This window comes from Hibiscus syriacus, unplaced genomic scaffold (assembly GCF_006381635.1).
Source record: "Hibiscus syriacus cultivar Baekdansim isolate YM2019G1 unplaced genomic scaffold, ASM638163v2 tig00110201_pilon, whole genome shotgun sequence".
Taxonomy (NCBI): Eukaryota; Viridiplantae; Streptophyta; class Magnoliopsida; order Malvales; family Malvaceae; genus Hibiscus; species Hibiscus syriacus.
In genome coordinates this window covers 1454590-1480223 of record NW_024062624.1, presented here as the reverse complement: position 1 = coordinate 1480223, position 25634 = coordinate 1454590, and the positions used below count along the sequence as shown (strand labels likewise).

Here is a 25634-nt window from a genome sequence, read left to right as displayed (position 1 = left end):
TGTTGAAATTGGCATCGTTCTGTTGAAGCGTGGGAACCACCGTAAGAACTGAGATCTTGAATGCTGCGGATACCATTCCCCTATGACGAATTGTGTTCGTTATATCTACCTATCTATCTATGTATCTATCTGTTGCATTCTTCCATCCCATACGATTTCGATCCCAAGTCTTCCATCGTTTGAGGGGAAGGGCAGTGAAGGGAGTTGCTTTCTCTTTCTCGTTGGATGCTCGGAATGTCTCTAAAAGCTGAAAGTATTGGTGGCAGTCTGGTAGATGCCAATGAATTTGAATGGATTTTTATGGTTTGGAGTGTTGTGTTTGTGGGAATTTTTATTAGAGAGGTCATTAAATTATGTAAAAATATTCCTTTGGTCAATGGCATTTTAGATATTTTCAAAATGGTCCCTTATAACATTAAAATAGTAATAAATTTTGATAAGTTCAAATACTATTTTGTAATAGCTCGATAAGTTTAAAGATCGTTTTATAACAGATCATAAATTTTAATAACCATTTGAGACGTTTAATGACTATTATGTAATATTTGAAAGATTTCTGACCAAAAAGATGATTTTTACATGATTCAGTAACCTCCAGTTTACGTTACCCTTTTTTTGGTATGATTCCTCCTTGGTCATTTTTGTAGACCAATAAAGGGCCAAGAGTCCAAGATTGTTTGAGCCTTTTGGGCTTGACCAGTTTTAAGGAAAAAGCCTTTGCTCTAGCTTGGTTTAACATTAAAGAAAATAACCTTTTCAGCTTTCACTATCCGAAAGCAGTTTCTTCGGCATCTCCAATGCCACTGTCTTGAAGAAAACCCTAAACATTTGCCCTTTGCCTAAATTAAACCAAACATAAACTAATCCTTCGATTGCTTCGGCTTTGAGGATCTGATTCATCTCAGTCTATATTTTTCATCTCGATATCTGCCCCTAAATCTCTTAACATTTCCCAGATTCATAATCTGCTAATCTTTTATCCTTTGAAACCGAGTAAGGTATGCTTTTCTCATTCACTTTTGAACTTGTTCTGCAGATCTGTTATTCCATTATATCACGCTTGCAATTTTTTGTTCGATGTCGTTTCAATAGATTTATTTGTTAGCGGGAAGCTATTTGGATAGTGGCAACCTCTATAGTTTTTGGTTCTGTTATGCTATTTCTGTGCTTCTTTTTCTTTTCTATTTTTTAGTATACAATTTGGACATACAATTCTTTTTCTATTGATTCAGGTTCTGAAATAATCTCATGGGTGTTTTATCGTAGCTGAAATTATTTGATTGCCTGAAATGAGTGATAAAAATTCACCTCCTGGGTCACCCAAACAAAACCCAGATCAGAATTCGGAGACTAACTCATTGCCCAAAGATGATAGCTCACTGGAAACCATTGTTCGAAAGATTCAGGATTCCATGACCTTATCCAAGAAACACAAGTTCTGGGAAACTCAGCCTGTTGGACAATTTAAGGATATTGGGGACACAAGTTTACCTGAGGGACCGATCGAACCCCCCACTCCATTGTCTGAAGTGAAACAGGAACCTTATAACCTTCCAAGTCCATACGAATGGACGACCTGTGATATGGATTCCGAAGATACTTGTACTGAGGTTTATAATCTTTTGAAGTGCAATTATGTTGAGGATGATGAGAATATGTTTAGGTTCAACTACTCCAAGGAGTTTCTTAGTTGGGCATTGCGGCCTCCTGGTTACTATAAGAGCTGGCACATTGGGGTTCGTGCCAAGGCTTCAAAGAAGCTTGTTGCTTTCATTACTGGTATACCTGCGAGAATAAGGGTGCGGGATGTAGTTGTGAAGATGGCCGAGATCAATTTCCTGTGTGTTCATAAGAAGCTGAGATCAAAAAGACTTGCACCTGTGATGATTAAGGAGGTTACTAGGAGGGTTCATTTGGAGAATATTTGGCAGGCAGCTTATACCGCCGGAGTTGTTCTTCCTACTCCAATTACTACTTGCCAGTATTGGCATCGGTCGTTGAACCCCAAGAAGCTTATTGATGTTGGCTTTTCTAGGCTTGGGCCTAGGATGACAATGAGCCGAACCATCAAACTCTATAAGTTACCTGATTCTCCAGCCACCCCGGGGTTCAGAAAGATGGAGCTTCGTGATGTCCCTGCTGTTACTAGGTTGCTTAGAAACTACTTGAGCCAGTTTGTTGTTTCTCCAGATTTTGATGAGAATGATGTGGAGCATTGGCTGCTTCCTACTGAGGGGGTCGTGGATAGTTACTTGGTTGAGAGCCCAGAGACGCATGACGTTACTGACTTCTGCAGCTTCTACACGCTTCCCTCGTCAATTCTCGGCAACCAGAACTATTCAATTTTGAAAGCTGCCTATTCTTACTACAATGTGTCCACTAAGACTCCATTGCTTCAGCTGATGAATGATGCCCTTATTGTTGCCAAGCAGAAGGATTTTGATGTTTTCAACGCTCTTGATGTCATGCATAATGAGTCTTTCCTAAAAGAACTGAAATTCGGACCTGGTGATGGGCAACTTCACTACTACCTCTATAATTATCGGATACGAAATGCTTTGAGACCATCAGAACTTGGTCTTGTACTCTTATAGTTTGACATCCTTCAGCTTTGTTTCCGAATTAGTTCTGGATTGCATCATATTCATTGTTCCTCTGTCGTCTGCAGCCAGGGCGATTCAGTTTGCTGTGGATGCAAGAGCAACCTTTGTTGTCTTTGTGAGCTTTAATTGCTTAGGCAGATACAATATTGCTGTTGACAATGCACGTTGTTCAACGGACATGAATAATGCTGAGCTTTTGATTGTGGTTTACTTGCTAGTTTTCTAATGGTCTTGCAGTTTGGCGTTGTTTTTTTTTCTTCTTTTTCTCCTTGTTGCTAACTTTGCTTTAAACAATTAAACGAAGCTGCTATAGCTGCAGTTGCGTTGCTTTCTATATGCACAGAGTTTTACTTTCTATTACAGATGAGCATATAAAGACTGTATATAAAAACTGTTCAACTATGTATTTATATATTTATTTATTTATACATGTATTGTATTTTATCTTTATTTTAATTTTTTTGACTGCCGAAGGTCTTTCACTGAAACTGCTCTCAATCTGGTGTTGGGGGCAGTCTACTACCTTACCTCATTGTATATGGAAATAATAGTTTATTGTTGTTTGTTGTTGTTGCTATAGCCGCAGTTAATTCAATAGTTTATGGAGCAATGAAATTTTTGCATGTTCAAACTTCATGCCAAGATATCCTTACACTTTTCTTTATTCGTCAAAACTGACGATATCAAACCTTCTAGTGCATCATATAAGTATAACTATACAAGAGCATCTCGAATCTTCACTTGTTATGATAAAAATTTGGTGTTTCGATCAAATAATAAAATATCATACTTCATTGTTATAATTTTAAATTTTTGGTTTTAATACCAATTTGTTATTATACCAAAACGATTACTGACAAATAAATAAATACGATCAAAAAATAAAAATAAATAATATCAAGATTTACATGAAATATTCAAAAGAAAAAAGATCACGAGAAAAAAAATTTCATTAATATAAAAAAAAAGAAAAAAAAAACTTAATATCCAACACTTACCTGGATATTTATTTATAGATATATATATTTAATTACAAAAAAAATTAAATAAAATAAAAAAATACTTTGATAAAATTCTATATTTTTAATCAAACTTGATTTATTATTATTTTTAATTAAAATTGTATCACTTTAAATTCAAATCTAACTTTAATGTATTGCAACCAGCAGACATATGTCTTCGTATTCTTTTCTTCATTCGTAAGGAGACTTTGTTTTTTCCTTTTGCAGATTAACTAAAGCACAGTTTTGAGAAACTCTAAAGAAATACGTCTTCGTCTTCTTTTTTTCATTCGTAAGGAGACTTGTTTTTTTCTTTTGCAGATTAACCAAAGCAGAGTTTTGAGTGTAGGTAATCCACGATATATGAATATAATACTCCACGGTTGTCTTCATCAAATTTACTAGTTGAAAAAAATGCGCTCTTAAGCGTGAATCTCCTAATCTTGTCCCACCGCCAACTTTGACTTGTATTAACAGCAATTATTTCCGAAAATCAGGGAAAGAAAAGCAAGTTTAAACGACGGAGTTTATAATCTTAGCGGGTTAGAAACGTTGATAGGGGTTGGCTTTTCTACAGATTTGACCAATCTCTACCTCCCACGTGGAAAGCAAGTGTTGGCAGTAGAACATCTCAGCAAATTGAATGACACCAGACAAGCTCTTCCCCTATCCACCCCCCCCCCCCAAGAGATCCCTTATATATGGCAAAATGAACACGTATGGTAAAAAAAAATCTTCTGAAGAATCAACAAAGAAAAGAAACGGAAACAAGAAGCCAATTTTAGTTTCAAAATCTGGACTTGATTGCACTTTAAGAAACAGATTCATGCTTTTTATTCCATATTTTTGTTAGCTCCGAAGGTGATTATAATGGAGTGTGTTGGAGCTCGGAACTTCGCCGCGATGTCGTTTCCTACGTGTGCCTCGTGGAGTAGAAACCTGATGAGGACTAAAACAGCGCTTCCGAGTCACTATCGGTTTATTTCCTTAAAGGTGAGAGCTAGTGGAGCAAGCGGCGAGAGTTGCGTTGCAGTCAAGGAAGACTTTGCCAACGAAGATGATTTCATAAAAGCCGGTGGCTCTGAGCTTCTCTTCGTTCAAATGCAATAGAATAAGGAAATGGACACACAGTCCAAGTTAGCGGATAAGGTTTTTTTTTTCACCTTGATCCCTTATTTCAAGAGCTCAACTTCATTTGTTGGAAACTAAAATTACTTTTTACTTTAAGATTATTTCTAAGTGTTAGAGTGGAGGCCCTGCTGGTGGATAAAGTTGTGCTTTTCAGGATTGCGTTTTTAAGTTGGGGACCTGGGTATTGGAAAATAATAGTAAATGAGAAATATGAGATTCTTATCAAATTTATGACATGGGAGGGTCACGGGCATCTGGTCAATACTAGTTTGTCTTGAATTTTGGTGGGAAGGAACTAACTGGTGACTTGAAGAATATGGATAACAAAATCTCTAGAAAAGAAAGTTTGCATTTTATTACTGGGTTTGCTGTTTCATCTTCTCTTAACATGTATATTTTCACAGATACCGCCTATATCAATCGGAGAAAACGTCCTGGACCTGGTGGTTATTGGTTGAGGTCCAGCTGGTCTTGCTCTTGCTGCGGAGTCTGCTAAGTTGGGTTTAAAGGTTGGACTAATTGGCCCTGATCTTCCTTTCAGCAACAATTATGGAGTCTGGGAAGATGAGTTTAAAGGTGCCGATTCGTTTTCTAAATAATTTTTGACAGATTTATTCCAAAGCAAGTATATATTCATATCCGTACTTCGTATGAGAAGTTATAATTTTTATCCACCCGGTATGTTCATCACAATTGAATAAACATGTAAGTTAATCTAATGTCATTTTCCAGATCTTGGATTTGAAAGATGTGTTGAGCATGTTTGGTGGGAAACCATTGTATACCTTGATGATGATAAGCCTATTATGATTGGTCGTGCTTACGGACGTTTTAGTCGACACTTGCTCCATGAGGAGGTAGTGATAGTTCCTTGTCAATGATGTTTATTACTATTTTTTCTCCAGGTTGTTTGTTTCCATATTCCCTACATCAGTGTTTAATTTGTATTAATTTTGCTTAGGTGTGTCGAGTCAGGTGTAATGTATCTTAACTCAAAGGTAGAGACAATTATTGAAGCCACCGATGGTCATAATCTCGTAGCTTGTGGACACAATCGTGTTGTTCCTTGCAGGTAGGATAATTTCTGTTTCCCCTGCTGCCATTTGTAAATTTCAACCTTCTAGTTTCGTAACTCCTTTCAAGCCCCTAATGTGTTATTCTAGGCTTGTTACTGTTGCTTCAGGAGCAGCTTCAGGTAAACTGTTGCAGTATGCGGTTGGGGTCCAAGAGTCTCTGTTCAAACAGCGTATGGCATCGAGGTTGACGTATGTATGATATGGCAACTTCAATTGTTAACAATCATATATCTTTGCCTCTGTTGTTTTTACCTTACTGCAGCATGACCAAAAAATTGCTGTTTAAGTGGGCGATGAGAGAAAAAAAAAATCTGAACTTTTTAACTGGCTACTTTTTTTCTTATTATCCTTATGATCGCAGCCTGATGATTTTCATGGATTATAGAGACTATACTAAACAAGAAATTCCACCTTGGAAGCACAATATCCAACATTTCTTTATGCCATGCCCATGTCTTCAACAAGAGTTTTCTTTGAGGTTTGCAACATGCTATTGATTTTGTTTATTGTTCATGTTGTATCCCATGATTACATGCAAAGTGATTCAGAAAGTTGATCTGCAGGAAACTTGTTTGGCTTCAAAAGATGCCATGCCTTCTGATTTATTAAAGAAGAAGCTCATGTCAAGGTTAGAGACCATGGGAATCCGGATCTTAAAAGTTCATGAAGAGGTAACCTGAATGCCTAATTAAGATGCCAGATTGGTGAAATGTTTAACCCATTCTATTATAATGTTTGTGCTTTTTTATATGAATTTCCCTTTTTCTTTTTTCTATAATGGAAACTTGTTTAAATTCTCCCAACATATACTTTCTTTTCGAGTTCATGGTCAAAAGATACCCTCAAAATTAATATTTCACCTTCCAATTTGTTAGTAGAAAATAAAAGAAAACATCTTAATCCCAAACAGCACCACATTAAATTCAGGATTCAACTTTCTATCATGGTAGCACATAATTTGCAATTGAGTTGGTTTTCGTTCATAACTCTGGTCAGTGGTTGAGGAGTGCAAAGCCTACTCTTAATCCTGGCTTATGGGATTAATGCCGTCTATCTTTCCACTTCTCAGTTAGTAGTCTATCTCATTGATTTCCTACAGTTCCATGTTCCAACTGCATTGTGAAGTAACATGCGTTGAATGCCAATTTTTGTTAGCAAGATGCCATTTTCTTGGATACAAAATATAGTTCCTAAGTGCTACTGCACCGCAAGCATGGTGCATCTTGCTACCGGTAAGACTTCGGTTAATAGACATTTCCTTCAATATTTGACTCGATACTGCAGATATAACACCCCACCCCGGAACAGGTTATTTAGTTGTCAGATCATTGACAGAGGCTCCAAATTATGCTTCTGTAATTGCAAATATCCTAAAGAAGGGTCAGTCTAATGGTTTGCTTACTAGTGAGAGAAATAATGGGAATATCCCAATGCAAGGTACGCTGTGTAATTTATCCTCTTTTGCTCTCAACTTCACTGTTTTAAGACCACAGTATTAGTAATCAGAATTTAATTTTTCATGAATGGCATACTGCATATGCATGCATGCATGGATATATTTATATACGTGTGTCAGATATTTCAATGATTTTTCCAAGAGTATCATACATTACTTGGTCTACCTTCGTAAATGTAATCGAATAATTATTGGTTGTTGTTGTCTTTATGATTTCTTGTTTGTCTCTTGCTTGGCTTTTATGTTTCTAGTTACTGAATTGTCCTTAGGGTATTTGCATATTCATTATATGCTATGGTGCTTTATATAATTTTCTAACAATTTAGAACTCAATGCGTGGTATCACCATCTTATGATGTGTTATTCTAATCTGATTCAGCTTGGAATACTCTTTGGCCACAAGAAAGGAAACGCCAGAGAGCATTCTTTCTGTTTGGGCTAGCACTCATAGTGCAACTAGATATTGAAGGCATTCGAACGTTCTTCCGTTTGCCGAGTTGGTATTACTTAATATTTACCATCTTTTGGTGCTTATTTATTATTAAAACCAAGATAACTGTTTCCTTTAATAATGCTTGACTAGCTTGAGTTAAATACTTAAAATTCTTCTTAATAATCAGCGGATGTATTTTATTGCAGGATGTGGCAAGGATTTCTTGGTTCTACTCTTTCCTCTGCCGATCTCATTCTGTTTGCCTTTTATATGTTTGCCATAGCACCTAATGATATGAGAATGTCCCTTGTGAGGCACTTAATGTCGAATCCAACTAGAGCAACTATGATAAGAACATATCTTACAATATAGATGGTACCTTTTGTATCTCTAACCTTATTTGGTTGTATTTTCAGTTGCTATTCACGCAATATAATGAGGAGCTTATCCACCATGAAAATAAATAGGCATTGCATATTGTTTATACGTTTGCATGTATATCTTCTTTAGTTAAATACAATGCACATATTTGTTCAAAATTTAAGCATGTATATAATATCATGCACATATTTATTGACCAAATATACTTGAATTGCATTTAACTTGGATTGTATTTTTCCCTCACCAACCAATCAGGATTCATGTTCTCGTGGCTTGTTCACCACTACCAATCATTCATTATCAACCTTTGACAGATGTAAAAAAATGTATGCTGTGGGAGACTGGGAGTTTATGCTTGGATGTTGGATTGCTCCTAAAGTCTTACATTTGATGGCATGACAGTATTAATTTCATTCAGTCCAATCTTTTCATAGGTTTTAGCCAGACTATATATTATGCTACCACCATTTTGTCGAACTATTTTATTGATTTTAACAAATTATTCACTTATCATGAAAAGAGCCTGGAGGCTAACATTTAGAATCAATTACCTTGTAAAATTGTCTTTCGGTTTAATTAAAACTTTCCCGGTTGTCGACATGGGTTGATTCAGTTGATTGAATACTCGTTAGTATATCGGTAAAACCAAGGTTTGTGTCTCACCAGTATCCCCGTGTGCCTAAAAAACTTTGTAAAGTTAGAATATTCCCCAAATTGGATACAGCTGGTCTTCAAAAAAAAAATTGTTCTTTTTGTAATGGGCTTATTGAGGTTATGGAGTCTCTAGTTTGATAATTGATGTATGCATCATAAAAGGTAAACCGCTGCCAGTGTACCCAAATTAAATTAGGTTCTATCCATCTGTTACTTGGTTTTGATGAAAACTTCAACTTACTGGAGAGAAGTGAGGTTGTAGCAATTCTTGCTTTGGCATCTGTTGCATACTTGCCTTCCAGGATTGAAAGAAATTGCAGATAATGCATCGGAAGATATTTTAGGATCCAAAATGCCTTCAGTGTCATAGATGAAACGTTTAGAAAAGTCAGCCAGCCCTGTAGGGATGAAATGACTAAGAACATGCAGCGGCGTAACTTTTACGGGTTACAAGCTGTATCCTTGATGTTGACCAAAAAGTATAAGCCATTTCAGTTTGAAGGTTTCAACTAGGGCGGCTATTACTAATAGTGTCAGGTGACCAATCATCTCAACACAACTGCCAGGTTTGGAAGTTGTACTGAAATTAAATATTCTTTTGATCAAGGGTTAGGCATTTGACTTTATTTCGAGTTAATTTGGATGTTGTTCTGTTCTGAACCAGGTATAAGCCATTAGACATTTTAATACAAACCTTGAGCTTTTTTATCCATGGATTTCATTACCCCTGTGATCAGTATAGTTGAAAGATTATGCACCGCTATGGCTTCTCACGCAAGCCATGTTATCAATTTGGAGCGAGGGATACAATCGTTCACTACAGAACTAAATGAACTGAAGGACAAGAGAGATGACTTAAGGACTCTCCTTGTGCGAGCTGAGCTCGATGGATCAAGACGAACAAATGAAGTGCAGAGGTGGCTGGCAAGAGTAGAAGTTATTGAATCTGAAGCTACCTCCATCATAGAGAGTTTTAGACAGAGTAGGCGACGCCCGGGGTGCTTAAATCCAAGTTGTTCGAAATACAATCTGAGCAAGGAGATGATAGAGAAGCTGAAGGAGCTAAGTGAACTGAAGGGGAAAGGAAACTTTGAGAGACTAGTGACAGAGCCACATCCTACTCCTGTTGAGGAGAAACCATGTAAGCCTGCAATTGGCATCAGTGTGATGTTACACAAGGTGTGGGAGTTTCTTGAAGAGGGTAAAGTGGGAACCATCGCCTTATATGGAATAGGAGGAGTTGGGAAAACAACCCTTCTGAAGGCCATCAACAATGCATTTCTTACCAGAGATCAAACCTATGATGTGGTAATATGGGTCTTGGTCTCTAAGGAATTTGTTGTCAGGAAGATCCAATAATCCATTGTGGCCAGGTTAGGGTTGCCATGAGAAGAAAGTGAAACCCATGAACAGCTAACTTCCAAGATTCACAATGTTTTGAAAAAGAAGAGGTTCCTCCTATTGCTAGATGATGTTTGGGAGAGAATTGATTTGGGGGATATTGGGATTCCTCTTCCTGATGAGGAAAACAAGTGCAAGCTGATATTCATAATGCGTTCCATGGATGTATGTAGTGACATGGATGCTCATAAGAAGCTCAAAGTAGAACTCTTAACTGATGACAAGTCGTGGCAATTATTCTGCGAGAAGGTTGGAAGAATGAAGATTTTGGAGGCACCAGCTATTAGAACTTATGCCGAGACGATCGTCCAGAAATGTGGAGGCTTACCGCTTGCATTGATCACGGTGGGTAGAGCCATGGCCAATAAGGAGACTGAAGAAGAATGGAAGTACGTAATCGAATTACTCAACAAATCTCCTTCGGAACTTCGAGGTATGGAAGATGTATTTACACTGCTAAAGTTTAGCTATGACAATTTGGAGAATGAGGCAACAAAAATGTGTTTTTTGTATTGTTCTCTATTCCCTCACAGCTATTCTATTGAGAAAGAACAACTGGTAGAGTACTGGATTGCTGAAGGATTTTTAAGCAGCTCCAACGACAGTCATGCCTATAATAAAGGGTATGCTGCAATTGGATCTCTAAAAGTTGCCTGCTTATTGGAAATGGGAGAGGAAGAAACCCAAGTAAAGATGAACGATGTTATCCGAAGTTTTGCCTTATGGATAGCATCTGGATGTGGGGTAAACAAGGGGAAATTTTTGGTAGAGGCATGCTTGGGCCTTACGGAAGCTCCTGGTGTTGAAAACTGGGAAGGAGCACAAAGAGTTTCTTTGTTAGAAAATAGAATCACAGGGCTACAAGAAGTACCAATATGCCCAAATTTATTGACTCTGTTGCTTCAGTGGAATAATGTCCTAAATCGGATTCCGGATGATTTTTTTCAATCAATGACTGCTCTTATACTCCTGGATTTGTCATTTACAAGCATCAGAAAGATCCCAGTGAGTATCGGTGAGTTATTAGAGTTGCGTCATCTTAATTTAACAGCTACAAAAATAATCACATTGCCTAAGGAGCTGGGAAATTTAGCAAAGCTGGACCACTTGAATCTCTTGCGCACATACTCTCTTCGAACAATTCCACTTGAGGCTATAGCTGGACTTACAGAGTTGGTGGTCTTGAATCTGTATTAGAGTTATGATCTTTGGGAAGTTCAGAACTCCAAAAGTGAAGATATCGAATTTGAGGTATTGGAGACCTTGACACACCTCCGCATCCTCGGTCTAACCATTTCCACAATAACCTCGCTGCACAAACTCTCCGGCATTAGAAGTTTAATTAGATGCATACAGTATTTACTCATAAAGGAATGTGAAGGTCTGCATCAACTAGAATTGTCAACTTTCGGTTACGGTAAGCTACTGAGAAGACTTAGCATCAAAGACTGCAATGACTTAAATTGCTTGGTAGTGGATGCCGAGGATGGAGAGAATTGGCTGCCTAATCTGGAGGTTCTAATGTTGCATGGCATGCCTAACCTAACTTCTTTGTGGAAAACCCCACCTAGAGAAGCAAGCCTGCAAAATCTACGGTTGTTGAATAACTGGTATTGCCATAGACTGAAGAATGTTTCATGGACATCGTTGCTTCCGAAGCTAGAAGTGATTTATTTGTTCTACTGCAAAGCATTGGAAGAAGTGTTAAACAAAGAAGAGAAACTGGAGCCTGATTCAAATGCATTTTCGAGGCTCAAAACTATATCCATCCGCGACCTCCCTGAACTAAGGAGCATTACACCATTGGCATTAACTTTCCCTTGCTAGAATAACATTGTTGTGATTGATTGCCCCAAGTTGAAGAAACTATCAATCAGAATAACTCATGATTCCCCGACTGTGTCGACGGTGTACTGTATTAAGTAATGGTGGGAAGGATTAGAATGGGATGATCTCAACACGAAAAGTTCTTTCCTTACCAACTTCACATCTAATTGATGCAGCAACAACATATACTCTGTTGTGTTATTTGGTATGTCCTGCTTTGCTTCATGTTTAAACAGTTCATGTTCCCTATAGTGTGTCTTGTACAAATATAACTGATATAGTGTAACATCCTCAATACCGGGTTAGTGACTAAATTGGAAAGTTTTAGATTTTGGTGATTAAAATAGAATGAATGAATAGTATAAAGATTTATATGTAAATGATTGTGTAGGATTTAATTGAAAGAAAGAAGGAATGAAAGGGCCAAAGAGTCATTTGCAAGGAAAATTTATTAAAGAATGGATAAGGATATATACGAGTACAAGTGGGTTGAAAAAGAGAGAACAACAAAGGCTTCCAGAGTTCTCTTCTTCTTCTTCTTTCTTCCTTGTGCGTGTGAACCAAAGCAAAGGTAAGATTTCTGATTATTGAGTTTCTTGTTAAATTTAATATTGGGTTTTGATTATTAGATGATAACTAAGCTTAAGGAAAGCTTAGGTTATCTTAACATCAAAGGATGATTGAGTTAGGAGAGATTTAAGATTGAAGTTCTAAATGAAATATTGGAATAGAGTCATAACTAGAATTGAAAGTTATATTTGACTTGTCATCAATCTAGTTAAGATATACGAAGTGTTAAAAGTGGAATTCAAACATGTTGATTTATTAATGTAATTCTTGAATTACATATGAAGGATAGGATTTGAAGGTTTAAGATGAAATAAATGAGTATAAATTGGTTTAATGATGTGTACTAGAGTTAAGAATGAAAATAGGATTAAACATGAAGGATTTAATCCAAAATGAATGAATTTTCGGGTTCAAAAAGAGGATTCTGGGCAGAGTGCATCGATGCACATTCATAGTGCATCGATGCATCAAGGTTAAAACCCAGAAATTATTTGAAGGTGTATTGATGCATTGGTAGTGCATCGATGCACTCTTTTAAAATAAAAACATTGAATGCAATTCATGCATTGATGCATAAGTAGTGCAGTGCATCGATGCATCCCATTGGTGAATAATGCTAAGGACATCGAATCCCAGCAATAATAATACATCGAATACTTTTATGCACATGCATCAGTAGTGCATCGATGCATACCTTCATTAAAAGATGAAATTTACTTTTCTCTTAGTCTAAAGAATAAACCATTAGAATATATTAGTTATAATACTTATATAGATCCATGTGCGATTATGTAGATACTAAAAGTAAGCTTATTCTGGAACGATCAAAGGATTAGAATCGAATCAAAGCAAAGCTAAGGTGAGTGCATACTATATGTATATTATAATGGAATAAGACTTGTGATAAGTCTAATCCCTATGTTGATTTTTATAATACAGTAGTTGTGAACAAGCATACATGATAATTATTGTGATACATGCATAAGATATATATATGTTCATGTGATATGATATGTAATATGACCTGTGATATGAGAACATGATATGAAGTGATATGAGATACATGATCACAAGAGAAATGATATGAGTTCATGAACATATGAAATATAAGAATAATGCCCATAGTATACGATACGAGAATTATAGGTGTAATTGGCATGCCAAGAGTCGAGGGTATAATATTCCTTTGGGATGTAGTCCTTCGGGATGTAGGGGTCCTACGGGACATAGATAATAGTCCTACGGGACAAATACTGAACTAAGGTTCGGTGCCCCATGAGGGAATTGATACGAGCTGTGGTGACAGCATTAGTGCACAACCTCAATGTACTCACATACCTCTTGAGTCGAAAGGCAAATGTGGTAGCTGATGCCTTGAGTCGAAAGACGTTTGCAGCTTTGCGAACTCTTGATGCTAGATTATCATTAAGAGAAGATGGTGTAATTTGTGCAGAACTGACAGTCAAGCCCGTATGGCTAAATCGAATTAAAGAATTGCAAGTTAAAGATGAAAAGTGTTTAAAGAGGATACAATAGATAAAGAATGGAAAGGGTATGAATTATGAGATTAAGTCTGATGAGAACTTGTATTATCAAGAAAGATTAGTAATTCCGGATGATGATGAATTAAAGAATGATTTGTTAACGGAAGCTCATTGTAGTTCATTGACAATGCATCCGGGAGGGAACAAAATGTATATGGATCTCAAGAGTCGATATTGGTGGCCGGGAATGAAGAAAGACATTTCGGAATTTGTATCAAAGTATTTGACTTGTCAACAAGTCAAAGCTGAACATCAAGTTCCGTCAGGATTGTTACAACCGATTTCAATTCCTCAATGGAAATGGGAAAACATAACAATGGATTTTGTGACGGGATTGCCTTTAACTCTGAACAAAAAGGATTCAATCTGGGTAATCGTGGATAGATTGACTAAGTCAGCCCATTTTATTCCAGTACGAACTGATTTCTCCATGGATAGGTATGTTGAGTTGTATATTAGAGAGATTATACAGTTGCATGGTGTACCTATTTCCATAGTTTCTGATCGGGATCCTAGATTCACATCACGGTTTTGGAAGTCATTACATAGAGCATTGGGAACTCGGTTAAACTTCAGTACAACGTTTCATCCTCAAACCGATGGTCAATCCGAGAAAACTATTCAAATTCTGGAGGATATGCTAAGAGCTTGTGTTATTGAATTCAAAGGATCGTGGGAAAGGTATTTACCACTTGCTGAATTTGCATACAACAATAGTTATCATTCAAGCATCAAAATGGCTCCCTATGAAGCTCTATACGGAAGAAGATGTTGTACGCCCTTGAACTAGTATGAACTTAAGGATCGAGAAGTTATTGGTCCTGAGTTGATTCAGAATACGGAAGAGAAAGTTCAAGTAATTCAGAATAATCTGAAAGCTGCAGCTGATAGACAGAAATCTTGTGTTGATTTAAAAAGGAAAGAAATTGAATTTCAAGTCGGAGATAAAGTGTTCTTGAAAGTGTCTCCGTGGAAGAAAATATTGAGGTTTGGACGTAAAGGAAAGTTGAGTCCTCGGTTCATTGGACCTTATGAGATTACTAAGAGGGTAGGATCAGTAGCATATCAGTTAGTTTTGCCACCTGAAATGGAAAAGATACACAATGTTTTTCATGTCTCAATGCTTAGGAAATATAGATCTGATCCATCTCACATTGTGACTCCTGAAGAAATTGAAGTCCGACCAGATTTAACTTATGAGGAAGAACCTGTTCAAATATTAGCTCACAAAGTTAAACAACTAAGGAACAAGACTATTCCATTGGTTAAGGTCTTGTGGAGGAATCACAAAGTAGAGGAAGCAACATGGGAACGTGAAGAGGACATGAGGATTAAGTACCCCTACCTCTTTGCATAATGAAAATTCGAGGATGAATTTTCTTAAGAGGGAGAGTTGTAACATCCTCAATACCGGGTTAGTGACTAAATTGGAAAGTTTCAGATTTTGGTGATTAAAATAGATGAATGAATATATAAAGATTTATATGTAAATGATTGTAGGATTTAATTGAAAGAAAGAAGGAATGAAAGGGCCAAAGAGTCATTTGCAAGGAAAATTTATTAAAGAATGGATAAGGATATATATGAGTACAAGTGGGTTGAAAAGGAGAGAACAACAAAGGCTTCCAGAGTTCTCTTATTCTTCTTATTTCTTCCTTGTGCGTGTGAACCAAAGCAAAGGTAAGATTTCTGATTATTGAGTTTCTTGTTAAATTTAATATTGGGTTTTGATTATTAGATGATAACTAAGCTTAAGGAAAGCTTAAGTTATCTTAACATCAAAGGATGAATGAGTTAGGAGAGATTTAAGATTTGAAGTTCTTAAATAAATATTGGAATAGAGTTCATAACTAGAATTGAAAGTTATATTTGACTTGTCATCAATCTAGTTAAGATATACGAAGTGTTAAAAGAGGAATTCAAACATGTTGATTTATTAATGTAATTCTTGAATTACATATGAAGGATAAGATTTGAAGGTTTTAAGATGAAATAAATGAGTATAAATTGGTTTAAAGATGTGTACTAGAGTTAAGAATGAAAAAGAGGATTAAACATGAAAGATTTAATCCAAAATGAATGAATTTTCGGGTTCAAAAAGAGGATTCTGGGTAGAGTGTATCGATGCACATTCATAGTGCATCGATGCATCAAGGTTAAAACCCAGAAATTGTTTGAAGGTGTATCGATGCATTGGTAGTGCATCGATGCACTCTTTTAAAATAAAAACATCGAATGCAATTCATGCATCGATGCATAAGTAGTGCATCGATGCATCCCATTAATAATGAAACATCGAATGCAATTGGTGCATCGATGCATAAGGAGTGCATCGATGCATCCCAGCAATAATAATACATCAAATACCTTTTATGCATCGATGCATCAGTAGTGCATCGATGCATACCTTCATTAAAAGATGAAATTTACTTTTATCTTAGTCTAGAGAATGAACCATTAGAATATATTAGTTATAATACTGATATAGATCCATGTATGATTATGTAGATACTAAAAGTAAGCTTATTCCGGAACGATCAAAGGATTAGAATCGAATTAAAGCAAAGCTAAGGTGAGTGCATACTATATGTATATTATATAATGGAATAAGACTTGTGATAAGTCTAATCCTAAGTTGATTTTTATAATACAGTAGTTGTGAACAAGCATACATGATAATTATTGTGATACATGCATAAGATATATATATGTTCATGTGATATGATATGTAATATGACCTGTGATATGAGAACATGATATGAAGTGATATGAGATACATGATCACAAGAGAAATGATATGAGTTCATGAACATATGAAATATAAGAATAATGCCTATAGTATACGATATGAGAATTATAGGTGTAATTGGCATGCCAAGAGTCGAGGGTATAATAGTCCTTCGGGATGTAGTCCTTCGGGATGTAGGGGTCCTACGGGACATAGATAATAGTCCTACGGGACGAATACTGAACTAAGTTTTGGTGCCCCATGAGGGAATTGATACGAGCTGTGGTGACAGCATTAGTGCACAACCTCAATGTACACTCACATACCTCTAATCTCAATAATATACATGGCTATACAATTGAAATACAGATTTACAGTGAAAGTGATATAAGAAGGTAAGTTTCGTATGTGCATTATATGTTATCGTGCGATAGATACATACATATTGAAATGTCATGATCCAGTGGTAAGTATGAACATTCATATAAGTTTATTGTTGCATATTCATTTATTGCATCATTAAGTCTATGACTTAGCGTGTAAGTGATTTACACATAGGTACCAAGAATCAGGAAAAGTGGAAATAGAAGTAGCACAGACATCAATACTACTAAGAGATTAGATCAGAAGTAATTGACAAAGTATGTACTTGGTTATGTATAGAATGTTGGCATGTAATAAGTGTTAGTTACGAATACTTTGATCGATTTTGTATTTTATGGTCTTATGTAAATTAATGTATTTCGTTTTAATGAAAGTTTTAAAAATTCCCAGGATTTTCTATAAGAGTCAAAGTTTGAAAAGTCAATGTGACACCTCTGACTTGTATTCGGGTTGGATATGAGTTAAGGGTGTTACATATAGCCTCTTCTAGAAAGGAAGCTTAAACACAGTTAGTATTTATGTGATCAGAAACACATTTAGTAGCTTATATTAATTACATGTGAATTGGTTTACTAGTGTCATTAAACGCCTCCCAAAACATTATTACGGAACCAAAATCCTTGCTGCATACCTCCACCGGTACAACTATGGTTCATGGTTCTACAGGTTGTGTTCAACAATCGACTCTTTTCTATTGTCCACTAATTTAACATGTAATCGACACAAGTTGGATAACAAATATTTTTATGAAAATAATAGATATTATTAATATTAATAGTTTATTACTCCCTCTATCCCACTAAAATTTGTCTCTTAATTGACTTTTAAAGTTAAAATTTTTAAACTTTGACCATGATTATTTTAAACATTTTAAACAATTATATTTTAAAAAATATATATTTAAAAACTACTTGATCGAAGGTTTTTAAAATATATTTTTCTTATTTTTATCAATAATAAATTTTCAATAATAGCGAGTCAAAGTTAAAAGAAATGACAAAAAAATCAATAAAACGAAGTATATATTATTAGATACGAATATTGTAGATATTCATTTTGTCCGGAGTTTTTATTCAAGTTTCATTTGCATCTGTATATACATCTTATTAGTTAGTTTAAATATAAGGATTTATTAGGTTAATTATTTAATTACATATATGTAGGGTACATATTATATAGGCACATAATTTATATTATATTATTATTAGTTATGTGAATATTATATAGGTACATATATGTTTAATTATATATGGGTTACTTATTAATAATTATTACTATTAATTATGATTACATATAATAATATTATTATTAGTCATGCGTGTGGTTATATATATATTATTATGGGTGTATGTGATTATTATTATATACAAGTAATTAAATCGAATATATATATATATATGGAGAACAAATATTAAACAAAATGCTACTTTATATTAAATAAGCTTTTACAGGCCTATATTACAAATTAATATTCAAATGCTTAAGAAGCAGCGGCTCAGCAAGTGGAGGCCCAATAGAACGAGCCTAATCGGTTAAGGCTTGGAGAAAAAACCTAACCTTGCCCCTCTTATTCAGCGTCGCCTAAACTGCAGTCGTCGGATTGAACGGGATCCGATGGATCAGATCAAAAGGAAATTAGGGTTTTACCCAAGGACACCAGCCACCAACGAAGCTCAATCGTCCAGATCCGTGCATTAAATGTACGTGCGTCGCTCCAGTAATCCCACGCGTCCGTGGATCTGACCCCCGCTACATTCGACCGTTCCTGCTGTACCCAAGGTCGCACGAACCTGGCAGCCCCCCTCTGCCATGACAATGGCAGATGACAGGGGCGTTGTGCTGCTACAAAATTCTAACGGGACGAGGGAGCCCCCTCTTGGCCCTCAGATCAGCCACCTCATCGAAATCGAACGGGGAAGGCTCTCCCCCTCATCCTCCACGCATGCAACCAAGAAAATAGAGATATATCAACAAAGAAAAAACGCAAAGAGGGGTTATCTTTTCATCTCCTAACCAACACAACCATCAGAAAACAACACAAAAACAAAAGAAAAAAAAAGCATTCTTTTCATCAGCAACCGAGAGCAACAAAAAACCAAAAAAAGGACCATCACTTTCTATCAACAATCAAAAACAAAAAAAAAAAAGGTTTTTCCTTTCATGGGCGAACAATCGATCACCTAGCCAACCAAAAGAACGACCAAACGTAAAAACCTTACCTTCCTCTTCGGAAAAGCATTGTCGTCATCCTCCGGTGGAAAAACCTCGTCGATTCGTCGAAGGTAACCGTCCTTTCGACTCTATTTGACGGGTTTGAAAGTTCTTTTTCACTGGAGTTTTGGGGTTTATTTTTGAAGTGTCGTTCTTGCTGGGGTTTAGACAACGTTGGGTTCAGGTTTTAGGTTCGAAGGGTGGCCATCGATCTTTTAGCCCCTTGTCGGGGTATTTTAACGGTGGCAGCCACGGGGGCTGGCTTAGTCGAGGAAGAAGAGTGAAAGAAAGAAATGATGAAGGGAGAGGAAAGAAAAAAATAGAAAGGGTTAGGTAGATAGAAACGACGGGGGACGAGAGAGATTTAGCTAAGGAGAAAATTTTAAGAAAAAAGAAGGGGATGCACAAATGGGCTAGGGTTTCCCTTTACCCAAAATATCCAATATATGTGGCTGCCAAAATGACGTCGTTTCACACCCGCGCCTGAGGGTAATCAAGCGAGGGATTCTTTTAGCTTCTAGGTGTTACATTTTGGTCCTCAAATTGAGTTTCTCGAAGCTTCTGATTGTAGCCTCTAACTTTATGCGCCTTTCACTTTAGTCTTGCGCTAGATTATTTTAATTTTTTGCTATTTTCACATTTGACATGTAATTTTATTGATTTTCATTAATCCATACTATAAGTTTATTTATATTTCACACTCTTTATACATTTAGCATGTTATTTACTGAACTCTCATTTTAGTCCCATGTGATAATATTGGTTTTATTGCAACCCTAGTGCCTAGTGTAGTACAATGTTTGTATTTCTACCCTGATTATTTTCATGTTTGTTGTTAAGCCTTTAAAGTTTATGTTTATTATTATTTAGCCCTTATTTTAGTAAGCATGCTTAGTTTATACTATTTATGTTTTGGGCTGCTATGTTCCTATTTTTATATTTGAGTCCTCCATCATATTTATATGTACGTTGATATGAATATTTAGGTAGGTTTTTCTAGGGCTTATTATGAATACCATATATATATATAAAAGGAAGGGTAAGCATGCTTTAATCGTTGTCATTCATTTATTAAATTTAGTATGATATTATAAACCACCTTAATATACCTAAATAGCATGTAAAATTCGTTAATTTGTACTTATTAATTTCTTGGATATATAGATGCCTTCTTCAATTAGTTGTAAATATTTGTTTTTGCATGTTTACATTTTACGTACGTATGAGTACGCGAATGAATTACTTATAAATTGCATGACATCACTTTTGCATAATATATATGATATCCTCATGAGCATAACTTCACCCGATCGAATAATTGTAATAAAGGCTATATCATTTCATTTTACGATTGTTGTGAAGTGAATGTCTTAAGGCATAAGAAAGTTATTTTCGACAATTTTAAAATGAAATTGTATCCTATCAAGTGAAAACCCTAAAAATTGACCACACCTAAAACTTGGGAACGAGAGAAAAAATGTTTGTCTGTTTAAAATTTTCGAGAAAAGATCGTTAGAAGTTATAAAATGTCCAATCTTGATGTCTTTAAATATTCCAACATCCTTATTCTTTCTAAAAGGATTGATAATTTTTAATTTAATTTGTTTTACTTCATTTTATCATCATTCATACATTCGAATTAATAATGAATTTTCAAATGGACTTGTAATATTTCTTTATTTCGATTGGAGTAAGAATTGACTACTTTAAAGCATGAGATGTCGTTTCTTCTCGATAGGAAATAATTAAATATTATTTTGTTTTGTCCTAAAATTCAAAGAATATTATTTGAAGTGATCTTAAATTAAATTAAATTTGAACTTGTAAATTTCATTGCAAAAACAACTAATTAATTGACTCCCAAACTCAATTTTTTGGAACGTAGATCTAAAAACGTCGTTTTGATAAAATTAAAATTAAATTTATTAAAATGGCTACCGTTTTGGGTGCCCAATCACACCCTAATCGAAGATTGGTGGCAACTCCTCAAACCGTTTTTATTTTATTTTAAAAGGAAACACCAAATTAATCGAAACAAAAATTTTTTAAATCACACATAAATAAAAATTAAATTTGTTTTTAAGAAATCGTTTAGACAAATATAATATAATATTAATAATTTATTATCTACATTATAATCTATATATAATATGTTGTCAACTCTAATTAAGTATAAGACTTGATTCAATAATAATACACTCTTATACTCAATATATTTAGGTTTGAAATCTATTAACTATTTTTTAATTTTATTTAATTTTCATCAATAAAATAACCTTGAAGAAAATATATAACACGAATATAGGAAGTATTATGAAAATTTTAATTAAATAGTTCAAACAAAGGAGAAAACTTAACTACATTCAATCTCTATAGAGCAAAGGACAAACAAATAACAAGTCCTTAGTAAAAGGCAAACAAAATATGTTCAAACATTAACAATTTCACCATGGAATATAATTATCTGCATAACTTGTGTAGTGAATCATAGGGTTAACCATTGGTGGTGACCGAGAGATGAAAACGCCGTATGGAGGCACCAGCGGTGCACGCCCAAACGGATAATGCGAAGGTCCCGGCAGTCTTCCCATCATTGGCGGCGGATGATAAGGCCGAAATGGTTGATAGTGCGGCCTAGGACCACCACCATAATCTAGCATTGGTGTTCTTGGAAATTGCCATCTCGACGGCCCATCCGCCTTCCAAAGTGGTGCCCCTACCATGGTTACTTTCACCACTAGCCTCGGAACCCTTTTGATTTTCAGAATCAGAATCGGAAATGGAATCACAATGACAACAACAGTCGTTCTTCGTATGGGATTTTGATTCATGATGGAAATCGCCATTGCCAGGGGACTGTTCCAAAGACAAAAGCTCTGCCTTTTCAATCTTCTTCACTATATTCATTGGGTTTACTTTCCCAGAAATCGTTGGCACTCCTTTGGAATCATAGTCGATCGATTCCACTCCTGATTGTAAACAAGTTAAACAAACGCCAGTAATTATATTATTATTTTAACTCCAAATTTAACTCAAATCATAAATTACCATTGATTTTTTGCAGCTTTTCCTTTGCTTTCGCTCCATAATCGTTGCAACAGTTTATATTCAGTTTTACAGTACAAGCCTACAAAATAAGTTTTTTAAAAAAACACACAAATACAATGGAAATTATAAAAAATAAAAATTATAAAATTGAAATAGACATATCAGTAAATGAGAAATACACTTAACTGCTTGAAAATTTTCCATTGAATTAAACTTTGAAATGGATAAGAAAACACAAAACAGAATAATATTTATAGTTAAAATATGGAAACTTCTTACACAAATTTCTCTAAAGTAAATTTAGCCGATGATTAATCATTCGCTCAAATGCCAACGATCCTTACAGAATCTCTATAATATCCAGTTATAAATGGAATGTTAATCAATAGATAATATATTGTATGAAGATTATATGCAATTAAAATCAATAGCTAATTAATTACCTTCTATTAATACTACAGCTTCCCTCGCTAGTCACCACGTTACTGTTTACCATGCACATGGTGATGTTCATACTTGTACAAATTTATATTTACTCATTTTTGGGGGAAATTATTTGAATTATCGTGTTAACAACGTCGTTTTTCATTATTTTTATTTATTTTTTTATTAAGTTAAAAGTGATTACAAAGTAGTGTATGTTCTAAGTACCCTCAACCATTTGACAATAAACATTCAATCACCATTGAACTCGAATTCGTGTCCTCTAGGAATAACAATTAATCATTTAATCACTTAAGTAAATTGGTTCGTACGTTTTTACTTGATTTTTAATTATGCATTGAATAAAAAAATATTTTTAAATATTTATAAGAATATAATTATACGAATTGACTAATTGTTATCCAATGGAGTACATGTAGTTTATAAATCATAAATAATTGGATGAACAGAAACTTTTTTCTTGAGTTTCTACTCTTCTTTTCAAGCCAATGTTAGTTACGGAAGGCAAGTTTTCTTTGCTTATTTATCTTATTGTTGGACGTTAGATTAAATTTGTTAGAAATCATAATGTCTTCCAATCAAGAAAGTAGGAATGATGCGTTAATTAGTTTGATGATGTCAAAATGAGAGAAATTCATACGATAATTTGATTTGTAGAGATATTCACAACTCAAAGATAATAATAAAAAAGATAAATGAAATGAAAGAAAAAGGAAAAGGAAAAGTAAAAGTAAAAAGAAAATTAAAGTGGGTAATAGTTTCAAATTATTGCATTTAGGTCCCTCAACTTTTAAAACTTACAATACAGTCACCAAACATTTAGTTCGTTTGCAATATGGTCCTCGACTGTAACGGCCGCTTCAATGCCGTTAGGGTAAATTATATAAATGGTCACTGAACATTTTAGAAACTTGCATTTAGGTCCCCCCAACTTTTAAAAATTGCAACATTGTCATCAATTATATTATAAACCCCAAATTCCAAAATGCTTCAATTATATTCTAAACCTCAAATTCCAAAATACTTCAATTACATGCCCAACCCCAAATTCATTATCCATTCTCGAAATCTGTCATAACAAATTGAACTTGAAGCAGCAACCATAAACCCTTAAAACATAACCCTAAATGCTAAATTTCCCCACCAATTGACCCAACATAATCACCAACATTTAGTTCATTTTGGGTCCATAACAATAAGTGCTTATGTTGGGTTTAGGATTTAAAAGTTAGATTTAACCAACTATAAGTGAACAATACTCAATTCAATTCGAAAAAGTATTTTTCGACTTGAATTTATTCAAAAAAATTGATACAAATTAACTTTGAGTTGTAATTTCATAAACTCAACTTAAAAAAATTTCAAGTTAAAATCGAGTTGTAAAATACAACTCGAATATCTCAAATTTTTTAGTAATCAGTATATTAATTTTTAAGTTTGAGTTAAGTCCTTTGACTCTGTATGATATATGTATACCACATATGGAAAAATATGAAGAAATATATGTATAGTATATGGTTAAAAAACTATTTAAATTAGAATCAAATAATATTATAGTATTATAAATATTTATAATTAATTTTAAACATAAACTCGAAAATTCAATTCAATTCGACTTGATTTAAATTTTATAAACTCAAATCGAACAAATTTCGAGCCAACTATTTTATAAACTAAACTAAATTAGAATAAAATAATATTATAATATGATAAATATTTATAATTAAATTTAAATAGAAACTCGAACATTCAATTCGACTTGATTTAAATTTTATAAGTATTAGGGTTGCTGCTTCAAGTTCAATTTGTTATGGCAGATTTTGAGAATGGATTATGAATTTGGGGTTGGGCATGTAATTGAAGTATTTTAGAATTTGAGGTTTAGAATGTAATTGAAGTATTTTAGAATTTGGGGTTTATAATGTAATTGATGAATGTGTTGCAAGTTTTAAAATTTAGGGGGACCTAAATGCAAGCGCCTGGAAAATTTAGTGACCATTTATATAATTTACCCTAACGGCAGTGAAACGATCGTTACGTCGGGGACCATATTGCAAACGAACTAAATATTTGGTGACTGTATTGAAAGTTTTAAAGTTGGGAGACCTAAATGCAAGTATTTGAAAAGTTCAATGACCATTTTTATACTTTACCCTAAAAATAAATATAACTCAACTATACTCCATAGGCGGCTAAACCAAGCGAGAAGAAATTACAAATTAATGAGATTGGGTATTGGGCGAAAGCAAAGCAATTGGCCCATCCTTTAAAATAGTTTTTTAGGAGTTGATGAATGAAACATTCAATGTATCAATATTTATTTATATTAGAGGTAAATGAAAGATCCAATGTATCCCAAAAAAAATTAATAAGAATTATAACACGTAAGAAGATGGATACAAATACTAAATAGATATAAGAATATATCAAAACTTATATAACATAAACTATCACCTAGGAAGTATTTTCTGTTTTTCTTTCAAGTTGTTTGGTCTTTTATCTTTAGTTTTGTTTGACGATAGTGATATCAATTTTAGTATTGATCGTCGACTGTCGGTATTCCTTCTTTTTCATCTATTTTTTATATTGCAATCTTTATTTTTTATTTTTTTATTTCTAATAACTCTGTCTTCATGGTACGATTACATTTTTTTCTAATAACTTTGGTGATAGATTTTGGGTAACTTTAAACTTTAAAAAAATTAGAGATTTAAATTAAAAATTTTAAAAATTTTGAAGAAT

General features: G+C 34.5%; 1 protein-coding gene and 2 pseudogenes across 5 annotated transcripts; all 3 read left to right on the top strand.

The window, feature by feature from the left end:
• The first annotated feature begins 767 nt into the window (after positions 1 to 767).
• Positions 768 to 2813, top strand: LOC120218792 (glycylpeptide N-tetradecanoyltransferase 1-like). Of its 5 annotated transcripts, XM_039215686.1 has the most exons (3): positions 844 to 910; positions 948 to 996; positions 1267 to 2813. In XM_039215686.1, exon 3 carries the CDS (start codon positions 1290 to 1292, stop codon positions 2592 to 2594), a length of 1305 nt encoding a protein of 434 aa, XP_039071617.1. In that variant the 5' UTR covers positions 844 to 910; positions 948 to 996; positions 1267 to 1289; the 3' UTR covers positions 2595 to 2813. The 5 variants fall into 5 exon arrangements, with proteins under 5 accessions (XP_039071616.1, XP_039071614.1, XP_039071613.1 ...); XM_039215685.1 differs by having other exon boundaries at positions 768 to 993; XM_039215683.1 differs by having other exon boundaries at positions 768 to 993; positions 1263 to 2813.
• A 1488-nt stretch (positions 2814 to 4301) lies between these two features.
• On the top strand, positions 4302 to 8306 carry LOC120218791 (annotated as a pseudogene).
• A 1130-nt stretch (positions 8307 to 9436) lies between these two features.
• On the top strand, positions 9437 to 17460 carry LOC120218790 (annotated as a pseudogene).
• Positions 17461 to 25634: the final 8174 nt, after the last annotated feature.

Bases quoted from the DNA above. Each gene is read 5' to 3' on its own strand.
- LOC120218792 (XM_039215685.1), top strand. From the start codon at position 1,290: ATGAGTGATAAAAATTCACCTCCTGGGTCACCCAAACAAAACCCAGAT.